Source organism: Wyeomyia smithii, chromosome 1, assembly GCF_029784165.1.
Source record: "Wyeomyia smithii strain HCP4-BCI-WySm-NY-G18 chromosome 1, ASM2978416v1, whole genome shotgun sequence".
NCBI classification, from domain to species: Eukaryota; Metazoa; Arthropoda; class Insecta; order Diptera; family Culicidae; genus Wyeomyia; species Wyeomyia smithii.
In genome coordinates, this window is record NC_073694.1 from 11,376,752 (window position 1) to 11,394,904 (window position 18,153).

The following is an 18,153-nucleotide window of genomic DNA, read 5'->3' on the forward strand; positions in this document are numbered from 1 at the left end:
TCATTCTCCTCAGTATGTGAAAGGAGAAGAGAAAAAATTCACCGCGCACTTCCCTTCCAGTATGTGCCTGCGTGTAGCAAATGCTTTCACCACACTGCTTCATTCTCCACTCCAAAGTGTCTCAACCAGCTTACAAAGAGACAAACACACTACCAGCTCACCCCACATCTGATAGAAACAAGAGGAATGAATCACTCTACAGAGAAAACGCAGAAGTACACAACAGTGTCCACTGGCGTGTATTCCAGAAAGCCTCAAAAAAAACCTACCGGGCAAACATGTAGTCCTCGTGTTGCTACACCGCGAAAACGAATTCCACCAGAGTAAATTCGACCGGCACGAGCGGCACGAGCAACACAGTCTATTTTTTTTCACCCAATCTCTTTTCCTCTTCTGCCATGCTCAAGAAACCAACTGTGAAACGCACCGCAGATAGCTCTGCAGTGTAATTATTGTGCGTGATGTCCACACGTGTGAGAAAGTACACCCTAGTACATTGTCTCGCAAGAGAGAGATTTCAGATTTCACCGCAGTGCATTCAGGTGGGAATTTGTCGTGACGCTTAGAAGCTATCTTGTTGCGCTTTCCAAATTCGCGCAGTCCGACTAATCGCTTCAAATTTCGAACACAGAATGAGGAGAAGGTCATTTTACCTGGTGTGTATAACCTCTGTTAGCTCATTCCGTTTCCTCTTGCTTTTCTCTTGCTCCCACCAGAAGATGTACACTCTCCACACTACTGTCTTTTCTTTAACGCTGCTCTCTCTCTCTCTCTCTCACACACACACACACACCACTCTATCTCTCTTTCCTTTACTTTTGTAAGAGCTCTTGTTTTTCCGATGAGGACGTTCTTTAGGGGCACCGCGTTAAACGCTCGTGTTGAATAGTACGGCCGCTCTTTTTGTCAACATTGCGATAGCATTACAGGAACTCGAACTATGTAAATAGCAAATTAGTGCTCACACATTCTACACGCCACATGAAGAGACACTAATTTTAAAGATAATTTATTATAACCCGACTCATATCCCACAGAATTTTTCCGCTGATATCGTTGTCGACAGTTACCAGTGAACCCAGTTACACGAGCTCGACTTCATCACTACCAACTGGGTTCAGATTGATTTTATTTCACAAATTCTACTTAAACCTTTTTCTCTTGATTTCCTTCCTTGTTTTCTCTAAGTTTTTATTACTCTATTACACGGCTTTGTTCATTATAGTCATGCTTGTCTTTTCTCCTAAGAAAACCTCTAGAGTGCAGGAGAACATCTTGCACTGCGAAAACAACTGCTCTCATACTAAAGAGCAAATCAACGCTCATGCTAGAAGAGAGCGACAAACGATTTTTATCTGCTGAGCTTCCTGAAAGCACTGCGGTGAAATCTGAAATGTCTCTCTTGCGAGACAATGAACTATGGTGCACTTTCTCACACGTGTGGACATCACGCTCAATAATTACACTGCAGAGCTATCTGCGGTGCGTTTCACAGTTGGTTTCTTGAGCATGGCAGAAGAGAAAAAAAAAAAGGGAAACAAATAGACTGCGTTGCTCGTGCCACTCGTGCCGGTCGAATTTACTCTGGTGGAATTCGTTTTCGCGGTGTAGCTACACGAGGACTACATGTTTGCCCGGTAGGTTTTTTCGAGGCTTTCTGGAATACACGCCAGTGGACACTGTTGTGTACTTCTGCGTTTTCTCTGTAGAGTGATTCACTCCTCTTGTTTCTATCAGATGTGGGGTGAGCTGGAAGTGTGTTTGTCTCTCTGTAAGCTGGTTGAGACACTTTGGAGTGTAGAAAGAAGCAGTGTGGTGGAAGCATTTGCTACACGCAGGCACATACTGGAAGGGTATGCGCGGTGAATTTTTTCTCCTCTCCTTTCACATACTGAGGAGAATGACAAGCATGATTATAGTTACCGAAAAGGAAAAACTTTACCGCTACTTTTTGCGAACGTCGTTTTTGCTTTTACGGGAAACAAGGCAGGCAGGTAAAATCTACCTGAAAAATTACGTAAGGGACTGATTTCAAGAAAATCTGCCGCCTTTTGTGGCATTAGTAACTTTCACCTAAACTTCACGTACGGTTCACTGTCAATTCACGTAAAATCAGTCAAATTATAATGTTGACAGTTCCAGCGTGTTGGTATTTGTGTGTTTTCAGTGTTTTTGTTAGTTCGGTTGTGATGTGACGTTTCCGACTACAGTATTTACGTGAATTTATAGTATGCAAAAAATTTAATGTGGCGTTCTAAGAGAACACTACTCCTCCACAATTTGTGTTCACCGGAGGAACCATCAAATGCCTCCCTGAGAATATTAGACGGTAATTCTGTATGTCATAATTTATTTGCTTTATACTAAATGCTTCATTTATGTTTTGCTGTCAGGAAGGGGAATCGGCATTTTTTAATTGCTAGCTACGAAGGGGGTAGTGTTACCAATTTGTTAGCAATTTATACATTTTTCAAATCGAAAAAATCGGTAATTATTTAATGAAAGTTTGAAAACAAATTACATTGTGTACATACCAGTTTTTCAACCAGCCTCCCTCCTCGAAATTCTCGTAACCACAACAGTGCTGTAGATTTATGTTAATTATGTCGGGACAATTTTACATTTTCAGTATGATTTGTTCGTATTAACAGAAACTGATTTGGCAACTTATGATTTTCTTCAACGCAGTGAAAACAGATGAAAATACATACAGTTGAAATTTAGGAATTGTAGAAACTCATCTCCTTTATTTCTGCTAATTTAAGCTTGTTTTAGGAAATTTGAAGGTGAACATTTCAAAAATTAAAGTATTCTTAGCGTAGTGAGTGATTTTGTTTAGTGATTAAAATAAAAAGTGGTCTGCTAGTGATGAAAAAAACTTTTGTTGGCTGCTGAACGAGTCCCATTGTAGTCGTATAGAATAATGTGCGGATTTTGATTTCTGAAGTAGCTGATTGAATTAAATGAGTTTTCGAGTGCAGATGCCCGACTGTAATATCAAATTTAGTGCTTTTAAGTGAGTTTTTGAGGATTATACATTAAGAGGAATCTAAAGTGAACTAAGAATAATCCATTCCATGGATTAGCAGATTGGTTTAAGAAGAAAATATGCGTTTTTTCCTGTTTTCAATTGTGTTATGAATGAATATGAATATTGTATGGGCTGAGATGAATAATGGAGCAGTTCCCCTATCAAGATTCTATTTTCAGTGTATTATCACGAGTTTGTGTAGCGGGGAACTTAGGTTTTTTAGGAAAGGTCTATTTGGTGAATTGCCGTTCCCATTCTTGAACAAGCTGAAAACCGTAAGTAAAATAAGAATTTTCGATTTTGCACGAAATTGATTCTAACGCAACCAAGTTTACTTTTATGTTTTTATCTTTTTCATTGATTCTAAAGTTGTTTCCCTATATTCTATTCAAAAATTATTCATTTTTGTTAACTTCTTCGAACCTTGCATAAATATTCAAATATTCAAATAAATTTAAGCAATTTTTAAAATGCTTGATGCTCAATTGTTTCCTGGAAATTACTTCTGCACGCTCTGACAGAGTTTACCTCTTTTTGACTGGTAGTGTTTTATTAAATATGTTTTCATCCAACTCATTTAGAAATATTATTCGGTTGCATATTTGGTGCTTTCTAAAAGTCGAAAAAGTGTAACATGGAAGATCGAACCGACTGAATATTTTTGACAATTGCTCTGGTTCCTTGACAATGTTGTGCAGAATTAAATGAGTTATTCTTGCTGTACTGCGACTCGAGTGGCGCATTTTGTTAGAGCTATTCTAACGATAATAAGAGTTATTGCGTGTTTTATACACTTCTGCAATGCGAATTCATGATTAATGTTTCCAATGCGGGGTATTTTTTTAGGGCAACTTGTTTAAGCTTTGGGGTAACTTCAGTGAATAACCGCTGTTCAACACAATAACGTTTATTTGACTGATTTGATGTTTATATTCCAGTGCCCCCATCAGCCACACCGGAAACCCCAGAGGACATCGAGGACAAAAACCTATCGTGGCTGTTCAACTTCAAGCTGGAAGATTTGCCCCATCTTTCGCCAGAGGCAAAACGCAAACAGGGACCGAAAAATGCAACCGTGTCGTCCGGTCACGGTGTCCCGCCGCTAGCCCTCTCGGTTGGCTTGGCTGCTCCCTTACACGGTCAGTTGACCGAATCGGAACTGGTTGGACTGGATCCGGCAACAATAGCGAGCGCCATCGAGGAGGACGATATGAACGTGGCCGAGAATGTGACCATTGAGAATAGCAGTGTGGCCAAAGTGTACGTTAACAATTAGAAACATTATTCCATATAGAGTTAATGTTTTGTTTTTATTTTATTCAACAGCACCAAAAAGCCACCATTCACCTACACCGAGCTGATCGAGTACGCCCTGGAGGACAAGGGCGAACTGACAGTGTCCGGGATCTATCAGTGGATTTCGTGAGTACTTAATTTTTCTATAAACCCTTTTCACGGTTTTCACAACACCACAAGCAAGCACATGTTGCTATTTGTTTACACCGTCACTTGTTTTGGGGTGCCCTCACCTAACCTCACGGAAGGTGTTGAAATGTTATCCCGAGAATTTCGCAAAACTTTAACACTTCATCCCACGGCAACGGCTGCCAGCCAACAGGCAATCAACAGTCGCCGTTGTAATCGAAGGCGGGCTCGTCGTGGTTTTAAATAGCACAGCGTAGGAATATTTACAAACAATAAACAAAATGCGCCCAGGTAGGCCTGCCGGGGAATTTCGCAGCTTCTATAGCCAGTCTAGTCTAGGAGGACAACCAACAAGCAGCTGATATCTCTCTACATATTTGCCTGGGTTGTAATTGAATGGAAACAAAAACCAACAACAACGGTGAAAATCTGTTTGGTGTTTGTAAACAAAACAATCCGCAAAGGCTGGCGGGGTGTCGTGCGAAATCCGTGCCTTCATTACACACGTCCTGATGGCTTTCCAAGCGGGGGGTGGGTAAGTGAGGTTATGAGATTGCAAATCTAATTGTTGTTAACGGTTTGTATTGTTCCTGCTGCTGTTGCTTCTGTTGCTAGCAACAGCCGAGTCGTGTCTTTTTTCCAAATTCCAGGGCCCCTCTGCGAAGGTGTGTTGTTGGCTTCCTGGGAAACGGCCTTGGCCAGTGTCAAGGAAAAATTTGTGCCCTCCAGCGTCGTCGGGTGCTCTCCACGGTATCGTAATTGTTTATCTGGGTAAATGGGTAAATGAACCTGATGGGTGATGGGTTTTGTTGATTGATTGCACTTTGATTAGTGTGAAGTGCAAACAAATTTTTGCACGCAAAAGAGCAGCAGTGTTTTGTTTGCTCGTCTTCGGTAACAGGTGCGAGTATTATGTAGAGCTGAAGTATGAAATTGTTGGGAAAAATAGCTAGATTTTGGTTTTCAAAGCATATCCACAAGATTAAAACAAAAAAATGTCGAAATTAACTGTGTATGACGTATTAGCAATACAAAAATTACTACTATGGAAAATGATGGCTAACTTTGACAATTGAAGAAAATTCAAAACAATTTTTTACGAAAATTTCAATGCTAAAAATATGTGGTAATGATGAAGATGGAAAAAAAAATTGAGGATTTTAAGAATGAAAAGGAATTCACACAAAATTAAGTCTAAACCGACTAAGCAAAAACTGTGCCTTTTCGAAAATTATTTGACTCCACCGAGTCACGGCAATATTATTCAAATCTAGATTAAAAATAATGAATCAATAAAGAATATACAATCATCCCAAAACACTGGTCAACACAGATGTGTCCCTAAAGCTCATAGTATAAAAAATGGAAGATTATAGCTTTTTAACCATTCCTGTGAATTTTGGGTGTCCCTAGTCACAAACATTTTTTAGAGACTTAAAGAAGTTTTCTCGTTAAGTAAACGTTGAAGCGACAACCCGACGAGCAATTACTATGCGGCACTTTGACGTAAGTTGGCGCGTTTTGACAATGGCTAGGGGCTTAAAATTTTACAGGAATGGTTAAAAAGTTATAATCTTGCTAGGGCAACTATTTTGAGTTTTAGGGTAGCAATTTTCTCACTTTTGTAGAACAATGTCATAGTAATAGAATGAAAAAACTGAATATAAAAAAAATTAAGAATATATAAACATAGACAAACAAGAAATAGCAAAATAGAAAAAAAAGAATGCAAATGTACTCAAGTGGTAAACCGAATTTTTGGAAAATGGATGCGAAGGTACCAAAAAAAAAACAAATAAACAAATCAAAAATTTGAAAATGAGAAAGGATTTTTGATTAAACACTAGAGAAATTGAAAGTGAACAAACGAAAGGTGAGAATAAACAGAAGGATAGACTTAAATACACTAAGGTCGCTTTTTACGCGTTTTTTACGCGTTTTTTTACGCGGATTCCGGAATTCACGCGGTTTTTTTACGCGGATTCCGGAATATACGCAGTTTTTTGCGCGGCACGTATCCCCCGCGTAACAAGCGACTTTAGTGTAGTAGACAAGGAAAATGGGGTGTTCAAAAATAAATATATATAAGCTCAGAAAATTAAAAAAAAAACAGAAACATTAGAGGAAACTATAAAATTAGAGGAAAAGATAAAAAGTAAAAAAAAATAAAATAAACAATCAAAAAATTTAACAAAATGAAATCTTATAAAACATACAACAGAGAAAATGTTAAAAATGATTGGTGAAAAACGAAAACCAGCTAGAAAAAACGGAAAAATATAGACAAATGAAAAATTATTTTGAACCAATGACAACAATAATTAATAAGCAATTAGAAGAAATTGGCAGGAGAAAAGAACACAATTAATAAGTAACAAAAAAATAAACTGTAAAATTTGATATTGGGAAAATAAAAATATCTAAAATAGGAAATATGGAGGTAAAAAATGAGAATTTAACTAGAAAAATGTGAATAAAAAATTAGCAAAATAGTTATACTAAACAGTAGAGTATGGAAAAGATTAGCAGAATAGACTACAACAGCAAAGAAAGAAAAAAGTAAATAAAAGTAAGGAAACGAAACTTTACAAAACAAAAAGATATTCAGAAGTAAAAGAAAAGAAAAGGAAAAAAATCAACTACACAGTGCAATATTTGAATAGGAGATGTTTTGAAAATTGCACGGAAGAAAACCTTGGAACATATAGAAAATGCCAAAAAATAGACAACAAACTACAAATGATGGTTGAAATATAGAAAAAAACATAGAAAAACGTAATACGATGAATATTGAAAAAAAAAACGGAAGAAATGAAGAAGTGGAAAAAGGAAACAATTTATAATTTAAGAAACAAAAACAAACGAAATCGAACAATTAAAGAAAAAACTATTGAAAAATGAAAAAAAAAATAGAAATCGAAGTTTAATAAAAAAAATAGCAAAAAATGATAGCGGAGAACAAAAAATAATTGAAAAAGAAATATTGGAAACAATATGTAAAATACGTAAAAAGAGCACATAGCGGAATAAAAAAAAAGTGAGCGAACAAAATACAATTTTAGTTGCAAAATAAAACGCAATGAGAATGAAGAAAACTTTATGAAACGAGAAACGGTATTGAAGAAGTAGAATAAAATAGAAACATCGAACAAATTTTGATTTAAATACAAAAGCAATTAGATCAAAAAAATAAACAGGAATAGGGCATGAAAAAATAGAAAAAGAAAAAGAAAACGGAAAACTAGAAAACCGACAAATAATATTATTGAGAGATAACCTAAATAAGATAAACAAGGAATAAAAAAATACAGAATCAAAATATATAGAGAAAGAATTAAATAAAAAAAAAACACAATAGAAAACTCATAAATAACCCTTAAACATTATTCCAAAAAAATAAGAAATACTAATATCCTCTAAAGTCGCTTTTTACGCGGGGGATGCGTGCCGCGTAAAGGAAAACCGCGTAAATTTCGTAATCTGCGTAAAAAAAATATTGCGTAAATTCCGGAATCTGTGTAAAAATAGCAGCGTAAAAACGCGTAAAAAGTGACCTTAATTCGTGATAAAAACATTGAAAAACCTAAGAACAAAATGACTGAGAAAACAAAGAAAAATGAAAAGAGAGCTTATAAAAGAGAAAAAAGGGCAATTTCGCATCAAATAAAAATTTCAAAAAATATAAAAACAAAATAACAGGAATGAAAAAAAAGAAAACAAACAAAATAAAATAGCAGCAGCAAAATTAAACGAAATGGAAGAAAGAGAAAGTTTATGAAACGAGAAACGGAATTGAGGAATTAGAACAAAATGAAAAAATCGGATGAATTAAGTTTGCAAACATAAGCTGTTAGAATAAAAATTGAGCAGAAATTGGGAATGAAAAAATAAAAAAGCCAAAAAATATAACAGCAAATAGAAAAAATACAGAGAGATAACCTAAAACAGAAGAAAAAACGAAATAAAAGGAATGCAGAATCAAAATACATATTTGAATCAAGAATTATACAAACTTAAGCACAATAGAACACCTATCAATCACCAATAAAAATCATTTCAGAAAAAAAAATTATAAAAAAATAGTCCAAATGTATGAAATTCGAAAAACAAACAATTAAAAAATTTGAAAAAAAAACTAGGAAATCAAAAAAACATGAAAAAAGATAGCAAAAATTAACAGTGGAGAAACAAAAAAAATGACTGAAAAAATCGAAAATAAACAATATAATCAAAAAGTTAGTACGAAAATGTACTAAAATACAAGGAAAAGAGAGATAAAAACAATTTCGAGTTCAAGTAACAAAAGGAGTGGAAAAATAGTAACAAAATGAAAAAAGTAAAAATAAATACAATTGAAAATAAGAAAGAACGAACGGGAAAACGCCAAACAAAAGATTGGAAAAATGGAGAACTAGATGAAAAAAATCACAGGAGGGTTGTGTGCAAAGCCACGACCGCAAGGTTGAGGTAGAATACTTTTACAAGAAAGATAACCCGGCTTCTTGCGTGTCAGTCATTTTTTCTAGTAAATAAACATTGACTAGATCAATCGAATTTTGCAGTTCAACGAGAATTGACCATTTGCAATTATATAGCAAGTTGCTTGTCATGATTGGGGCTTGACAATTTTTAAATTTTGGTTTTGCGAAAAATTAATTTTTATGCAGATAATGGAAATATTGCGGATGTCGTGCTCATGACTGAGGGAAAAGATAATTCAGTACGTTTTGAGACACGGAGATAAAGTAAAATTTATAACTTTTACAAATTTAAAAATTTAAATTAACCTTAAGAGAAAAAATTAACTCTCAATCATCAGGTTTTTATTTCATCCTGAAAAGGACAATCTGTTGTTCAATTCAATGTCGGATAAGATACCGATCACATCTTGGTGTTATCACTGACAGTGCGAACAAAGTATTCCTTGTGATAAAATAAACAGACGGCTCACGTGTTGTCAAAATGAGTCAACTTTTCATTGAATGCATTTACTAGTGCCCACTATCGCATAGAGACTGCATTTCACTCAAGTGCTTCACTGCATCAGTTGCTATCGATGCTGATACCCGCTGCAACTGCTACGCTTTTCGTAGCCCTGCCACAGTTGTGGCCGCTATACGATGCCATTGGTATCCGCTGTTCCTGCATCAGCTGGCCCAGCTGCTATTGATGCTGAGATGCTGATGCTGAGGCCGCTATACGCTATCACTGGTATCCACTGCACTGCTAGTGCTGCTGCTAAGGGAGGACTGCTGTTGTCGCTGTCTAGAACTGTTATGAGCGGCTATGACTGAAACAGGCTCTTTTATAGGCCAAATAGCATATTTTAAATTGCAAGGTATATGATTCTGTCGACCGTGCTTGGGAAGCAATCATATAACGACCAATCAAAAGTCGAATTTTTCATTTTGACAAGGCTTGACTATTTTCAATAGTACAATAGTTTGAAACATAAAATTACAATTATCTTCAAGTGAGAAGAATCTTAGAAGATTTTCCAATCTATTGCTGCAAGAACGAAGGGAATCCTACGAATACTAACCGTTTTAGTAGCATTTGAAATTGGACATATTTTTCACTTTTTTCGGTTTTAGATTTTCATTTCACATCCCTATGTAGCCGAACTTCCTGAGAGAAGTATTCTACTTCAAAAAATGAAGAGAGGAAAAAAACTACATCTGAGAATAAGAAAAATAGGAAAACGGATTGAAGAGAACAGCCTAAATATCCTACAATAGAAGAACATAAAAAATTCCATAACGAATAGAAAATTTAAAAAAAATAAGAAGAACAAAGAGATGAGCAGGAAAACTAGACACAGCAATAGAACATATGGAGTCAGACAAACAAATGAAAAGCGAAATGAACAATGAGCACTGTTGACACTGTTCGTGGTGAATCTGAGCTTATGAAGTTGCATAAAGAACCACCATGAGACGGCCAATTTGGGGTTGATTTGCCTACCATCTTCAATGCACAACAATTCTGTAGGTGAGCAGTTCCACAAAAAATATCCCAGATTTAATTTTCATTTTTGATTTGGTTGAAACTTTGCGTACACGTTTCTTTAGGCAAAAGATGCCGTTCTATGCGATTTGTTTAATTTTTTGGAACACGAATCATTTTTGAGAAGCTATTGAAAAATGCTACTTTAGAAAGGTATTGATGATTACAAAAATTTTTAGGGCCAGAACAGTTAGTTTGATCGGTATGACGTCTTGAGCATAGTTGTAGAAAACAATTTTGTCTTTCCGAAAAAATGTACACTTTAAAAAACTATTATTCTTTCGTGAAAAAAGCTAAAATAAATTAAAAATATATTGTCTAAAACAGTTCATTTTCTTAAAATCTTTTTTTTATGAAAACTACAAAAGATTACCTAAACAATGAAACCGGTCCGATAATGGATCAATTAAGAATAAAAAGAAATAATATTTAAAGAAAAATTGATTTTTTTTCACAACGTATATTTTTTTGGAAGGAAAAAATTATTATCTACATTTTTGTCAAAAACACTATGTCAATCAAATAAACCGTTTTGACTGTGAAAATATTTTTATTTCCCCATAGAGTGCTCTAGAGTGAAATTAAAAAATTTTCTACAACCAAAACGGTTTGTTTGATTCAGTAAAATTGTAGATAAAAACTTCGTAATTCCAAAAAAAATATGCCCCTCGAAAAAAATAAGGATTTGTTTTTTTTTTTAAATCATCACTTTTTTCCTGATTTCTCCATTTTCGGACTGGTCTGATTGTTAAGGTAATCATTTGTAGTTTTAAAAGAAAATAAATGGTATAGTTAATTTTTTTAATTTTTATTTCAACTCTTTTTCACAAAAAAAAATTTTTTTTTGAGTGTATTTTTTTTTGGAAAGCCAGAATTGTTTTCTAAAACTTTGCTGAGAACGTCATACCGATCAAACCAACTGTTTTGGCCCTTAAAATATTTGTAATCACCAATACCTTCCCAAAATAGCATTTTCTCAAAGCTTCTCAAAAATGAGTCGTGTTCTTTGCAACGTTTCAACCAAATCAGAAATGGTCGATTACATTGTTTGCCCGTTTTTTTTGTGGAATTGCTCAGCTTTGGAAAGATCGATAATGGCTCCGGCCACGTCCTCACGGTCGTTAGAGTGAGAAAGGAAATTGTGAGGAAGGAGTTGTAACAGTCGTTGTTGGAGGCCGAGTTTACCGCTGCATCTCCACGACTGCGATGGAAAGGAAAGGTTTGTGTTACCGTGGTAAGTGACGGAATTGAACAATGTTACGAGCGAAGTTAACTCTTTATAGAGACGAACGACAAGAGTTTTTATCAAACACGGGTCGGGTGATTTTCCTCAAGAAAGCAACCGTACTCAGGCAGACGCGGTTCAGTGAATAGTATGCATTGCGTAGTCATTAGATTTATCGCGCTATTAATTGACGGAAACCTATTCCGATTTGCAATGCGCTTATAGAAAGAAGCGGACGAACAATCTCCGGCTAAACGAGCATACCGAGACCGAATGCTGCTTTTCTCTGTCGCTACTGTTGCTACCCGCTGCTACTTAGTTAAAACCGTCCTATTCGCCATCCATTAGTAAACTGATTGGTTTGAACCGAGACAGAGAGAAAGGCTCTTAAATAGCCCAAAAAAATGCATTCCTGGTTTACTAGGTATACAATTTTGTCGACTGTGTTAGGGAAAGCAAGCATTAAGCGGCCAGTTTCACGATTACAATAGTTCGAGTAACCCAACTACAAATACATTTGGGCGTATGTGTGGATAATTTTCCAATCGGCTGCTGCAAGAACGGAAGAAATCCTTTGAAAATTAAGCGACTTATAAGCATTTGAAAAGGAATTATTTTCGTCCCCTTGTCCGTTTTTAGATTTTCATTCCCCTCCCGAACGTTCTGAGAAACGTAATTTACGTCAAAAAAAAAGGCCAAATATCGCCAATTATTTAATTTCCTGGAGTAGTTCCGTCGAGTGTCCTTCTGGTCAGTTTTATTGATAAGAGGGGCTTATTAACCCTCCCAAACCCATGCTTAAGTATCAAAAGACCTGATTCTACTAAGATTCGAACCCACGACCATCCGTTTGACATAGCGGACTCTGTAACCTTGCGGCTACGCAGCTCCCCAAGTCTCTATCATATTTTCAGTTCGCTTATTTTTTACTTTCCCACCAGCACAAACTGTTTGCCTTCAATGAAAAGAAATGGTGTAATCTAAAAATACGTAAATGGCAAATTAAAGAAATGCAAACATTCATCAATCCATAAACGAACAAACGCAAAAATTTGGGGTTTAAATTGAATCTGAGAAATTAAATCATTATATAAAACTCAGGATTTTAAAATAATTCGAAGCTCTGCCTTAACTTAATACGTATTGTGCACAATTTGATTTTAACATATAACAGTTTGTTGTTCCTTCATTTTGATTTTTCTCAGCTCTTTCTACCTAGCACTCCGCAAACCTATTGGCAGTACCTTTTATCACGAAAAATTTAAAAATAAGCAAGTGAGCCGTGTGCTTCAACTTTGCACTTTCCGATCGGTGTCAACCGGCCGTCCGGTTGTACGTCAATTTTTTTTTTCGCATGCCTTCCTCCACTACTGAGTTTGCTCAGTCGTGGATCGGCCAATACTCGGAGCTCACCCCACCCTGGTTGTATTCTTTGAAAGAGGGTCTGTTGGTAGCTGTTTTTCTAGAGCGTCGGATAGAAACAATTTGATAAACAATCGATGCAATGTGACTCAATGCTTTATCCGTATTTTAACAATGTAAAACGATTTGCAAATTTTTGGTTGGTAATTGAAAAAATTTGATTTAGAAGAATCGGTCAACGCTTGAAATAACGATTTTCACCGCTACGAATTGAGTCCAATGGCTCACCATTTCGAACAACCCGAACCTTCTACCACTCCTTCCCATCGTTCGAAGCTACACAGCGGCAACAACGCGGGTGCCTGTTGGTGGACAGCCCGCAGCAGAGACGTAACACAGAGCTGGGAAAAGAAAAACATGGCGCACGAGTCCCACAAACTGCCCACCGCCCACTTTCGCTTACGAAATCTACAAAGGGAACGATGCAAGAGCATGCGCACCAGGTGGTGGTGTGCCTTGGAAAGGAATGCCCATCCGCACCGCAGCAGGCGACGACCGATGCGACCGATGGTGGCCAATAAGCACATCCCAGGACGGGCGAGGACGAATCGAATGGCGACTGCGACAATTTATTCACTTCCTTTCCTGCTCGCACTCTCTCTCTCTATCCCTCTTTCCGGAGAAGACACCGAAACCGGGCGAAGATCGTAAAATTCGGTGTAGAGCTACGGTTATTATGAGTCATATATTTAACGATGGGTGTTTTTCCTTCTTTTTCTTTTGCGTTGCAGGAGCTAAAGAGTGGTCATAAAATGTCGAAATACACTACTAAAGGTGGTTGATATTGGGGTCAAATGTTTGCCACCATCTACTATTTTAGATATCCTTTTTAAGGTATAAATTTTTGTTTTATTAATGCACTACTAAAACACTAGAAAAGTACACATTGAACATCAAAGTCTTTACGACGCAAAAGTACAGTCTAATATTTTTAAGATGTAATTTATTTTTAACATTCGAGTTTCAGAAGCGTTTACCAAAAAAAAAAAAATAGATTCGTTACAGCTTCGAAGAAAACAGTAATTTCTGCCACTGTTCCCATAAGAGTGATGATGAAACCGTAATTTAGAAAGAACATATGAGTGAAACAAGTAATTTCATTTTCAACAAGAAATTAATACAGAAACTCATCAAGGACAATACGTAAAGTAACAGAAAAAAATTCTCTACCTTCTAACAACGCAAATGTCCTTCCTTAACGATATAATTTAGTTGACACTCGACCGAAAAGTTTTACCATCGATCGATCGTCGTCCGATGATGATGATGATGGCCGCAGAATGGGAGAGACAGTAAAAGTTGCAAACCCATTCGCTTCGACTTCACGGTGTTTCGTGTCCGTAGCCAATTAGGCTACTCCGGACGAGCAGCGAAATATACTTTTACGGTTCCTTAAATCGACTTTACCCCTCCCCCCCCTACCTAACTGGCAACTGGAAATTCGGTAGTTCCAATTCTTGACGGTGAAACTTTTTCCTCTCCACTACCCCGTAAAAAATGGGTAAAAGTTTCTGCTTACACTTATTGTCTTTCCTCGAAAGAAAAAAAGGGGACTGCCCGCAGTGGAAAATCCAACAGCATTATGGCCGGAGGAGGAAAAAATGGACACGCGCCTGTGCGGTGGTCGACCCGATTTTTATTCATGCCCTCGTATTTTAGTTGTCATCTTTTCTACCGTGACAAAATTGTACCATGAATAGTGGCTTATACTCGTTATTGCGAAATTAGAAGAATTTATTATGTCAGTACAGGCTTAGCTAACAATTTGTAGTTGTCAATTTTTTTTTTTTGCTGATATTATTAATGTTTAAGCTCGAACTTTAAGTTTTTTGAGTGTCTTTTTCAAAATAACAAATTTCTTTCACATATATATGTGAAAAGAGACATTTATTGAGAACTAAAACAACATTTGAAATCTATAACCGATCAATGTCAATTCAGAGGTACGGTCGTTACACAAAAGCCTAAACTCTCATTGTCATTTTTGAGTAATGTGCAGTATGCAGTTGAAAAAGGAATTCATTCTCCTATCTATTCAGACACTGAATCAGGCAATGAAATTCCTTCTCATGGGCAGTACGCAGCTAAGAAGAAATCATAAACCGAAAGGGAAAACAAAGCTCACTTGGTGTGAATCAGCAGTACTCAGAGGGAGAGATATGCGGAGAGAAAGTTGTGAGCCAAACGAACATGTCAAAATCCGAGCCAAACGAACAAGAAAGGGAACACATTGAGAGGTATTGCAATCAGATACAATAAAGGTTAACTTTATTTTCACACGTTTTTTCATGTTCTTTCGCTAAACAATACATTGAGAAGGCTTCAAAATTGCTTTGACACAGTGATTTTTAACTGGTGGTTCACAAACCTTTTGTGTGGTCAACAAAATATTGATCAATTATGGTGAAAGTATATAAAATTAAACATAAACATAAAATTTAACACCTTCACGGTTTTCGTGATGCGTTTTGTTGTTTCCCAAGGCTTCCACAGTCACCATCAGTTATACGAGTTGAATGAAAAAGTCAGTCAGCATTGCGCTTCGAGAAGAGATCTGGCAGCTCTGACATGTGAAACCGTGTTGCCGAATTGGCGGTTTTTTTCATCACTTATCTCTCTTCCTGAACATCTCTAGCGTTAATATTGCCGTGAAGCAAAATGTCACTTGTTCTTGCGCGGAATAATGAGCACTGACATTATTCAGGTACTGAAAGAGGCAGTTAGATGGTCGTCTCACACCAGATCGCATTTTGTAAACAAGTGTGTTCAAGTGTTTAACGATAAAAAAAGCAAAAATCATGCGTCCACTGACGTCAGATGTTGTTACTGTGAAGCATTCTCAGCTGTCAGAATTCCGTTTGGTGAAAAGGGCAAAATTTTGTGAACGTAACGTGGACTTGTTCATGAGTCATATGAGTGCCGATCAGTTCACCCCTCACCCCGCGGGACCCCCTCCTTTTTTGAGAAAAGTGCCATTTTTTGTCAAAAAAGCCTTGATTTCTATGAGTACGACAATAGCATGATGTTTAGAAAATAAACTGATACTTGGTTTTTGAGGAAAATAAGTAGAGGATTCCAAAAAAATATCAATTTTGAATGATATCTTTGAAACTCTTTTGATTATGAACATTCTGAAGGGTGCAATTTGAAGGAAATTAGTCAAGAAATAAAAAAATAACAATTTCGATCGGTAGTGTTGCCAGATATGTTATTTTCACAGCTGAAAAATTAAATTGAATGGAAATGAGTCTATTTTGCTTTCAAACTAGAAAATTGCATCGCGTTGCTGAGAAAATTGTGTAAACAAAGTGCTTGTCACACAGAGGTATTACAGGTTTTTGACATTTTATATTTTAATATGATAACATTTCGTGATATTTTTGGACATATTTTGATCTCTCTGTGATATTTTTACGTCTTTCTTTTCTAATTTTTGTTTTAACATTTTTAGCTTGTTTACTTACACTATCTGAACCCTTTTGACTGACATATTTTCCGTATCAAATGTTTTTGAATTTATGTTTCACTCACTGCACAGCACACGGACGCCTGGTGTATATGAAAAGCTGTCGAATCTGTCGTATACCTGTTACGTAACGCTAAAAATCTAGATTTCAGACTCTTTCTCCCCCTATGTAACAATAAATAACGCTCCATATGACTCCCCCCCCCCCTACGTAACTGTCTCAACTACTCCCTCTCCCCCAAACAATAAGTAAAGCAGACTCAACCCCTTTCCCCTTCGTGCGTTACGTAATTTGTCTACAACGCCTTATATCCTCAGAAAGTCCGCCAGTTCCCTTCAATGCACACTGGGCCAGGAATGGAATCTAGCGGTACGAAATTATTAGCGCTCTCAGGGCTTGACCAATCGAACTCTGATCTTCTACAAAGTTTGTTGGTATAGTTAGGGCTTCATTTTGAATGTTTCAATTAGTTCGGAATTTTTTTTCGGAATATTCCCATACACACTAGAGCTTTGCGGTATTCGAAAAAGTTGTATACCTTCAAATTCTATGAAACTTCACTAAACATACTAAGTTTCTAACTCTTCAAGTTTCAGAGATCTACGAGTTTTTATAAAATTTGTCTGACATTCACGTTTTATTGTGATAATTTCATGAGTCGAATTAATGTTTTACAGATTTTTGGAATTGCATAATTACGTCGTTCGAGTACAGAAGTTTTCGAAGTACTTATGTAAAAATATTACAAAATTTGAAAAAATACATAATTTTGTTAATTAAATATCTCATAGGTTAGGAAGTATTAGCAAACCATGTTTTTTTCTAAAAATTGTCCATTAAAAATCATTTTGGACGTTGACTAACGTCTATATCGAAGTTAGGCCCCTGAATTTGAAAATCTAGTAATTCAACCAGGGAAAACCAGGGAAAAGTGGTCAGGTTTTGAGCGCTTATTTTGCAGTCATCTATAATCAGGTTTTCGAGGTTTTGGCATCAATCGATCAGAAATTCTTTTACGGTTAAATTTATGTAACAAAAACAAACTATTGTTTGAGATACACTATTGAAAAATTGGTAATTAATATCGATTGTCTAAATCATACCGCGCAGCCAATCACTACCTCTCTTCCCAAGCACAGTTGTTGTCACTTTCTGTTTCCGATGTTTATGCTGCTGCTAGCGGAAAAAACCTTGCAAATATGCATCTTTTTGTTGGTGTTAATTTTACGACAGCGGCCGGCGCCCCATCATTCTGTTTCCAAAACCGCACCAGTGACATGCGGACGCTAGGTGATAGCAGCTGAAAGGAGGAAATACAAAAGAGTACCGGTCATCTCGTGCCGGTTTCACCCGTAATGCTGGTGGCTTTAGTAGTAAATGGCTACTGCAAATCACTTAAATGGCTGGAATTCTGGACGGACTAACCAGAAAACTATAATCGGCAACTGGCAGCTTTTGGTGCCTCGAAATTTTGGTACAGAAGCGGCTAATTGAATTTTCTGTCTAACCAAATGCTGCTGCTAGCGGAGAACACCTTGCAAAAATGCATGTTTGTATTGGTGTTAATATTACGACAG

At 36.5% G+C, this 18,153-nt stretch overlaps 1 protein-coding gene across 1 annotated transcript in view; it reads left to right on the forward strand.

Moving 5' to 3' along the window:
* The window catches only part of LOC129717466 (uncharacterized), a 46,096-nt gene that overhangs the window by 14,578 nt on the left and 13,365 nt on the right, over positions 1-18,153 (forward strand). Inside the window, exons 2-3 of the mRNA XM_055667375.1 lie at positions 3,970-4,291; positions 4,358-4,453. Coding sequence (XP_055523350.1) covers positions 3,970-4,291; positions 4,358-4,453 — 418 coding nt within the window. The remainder of the gene's footprint in view (positions 1-3,969; positions 4,292-4,357; positions 4,454-18,153) is intronic.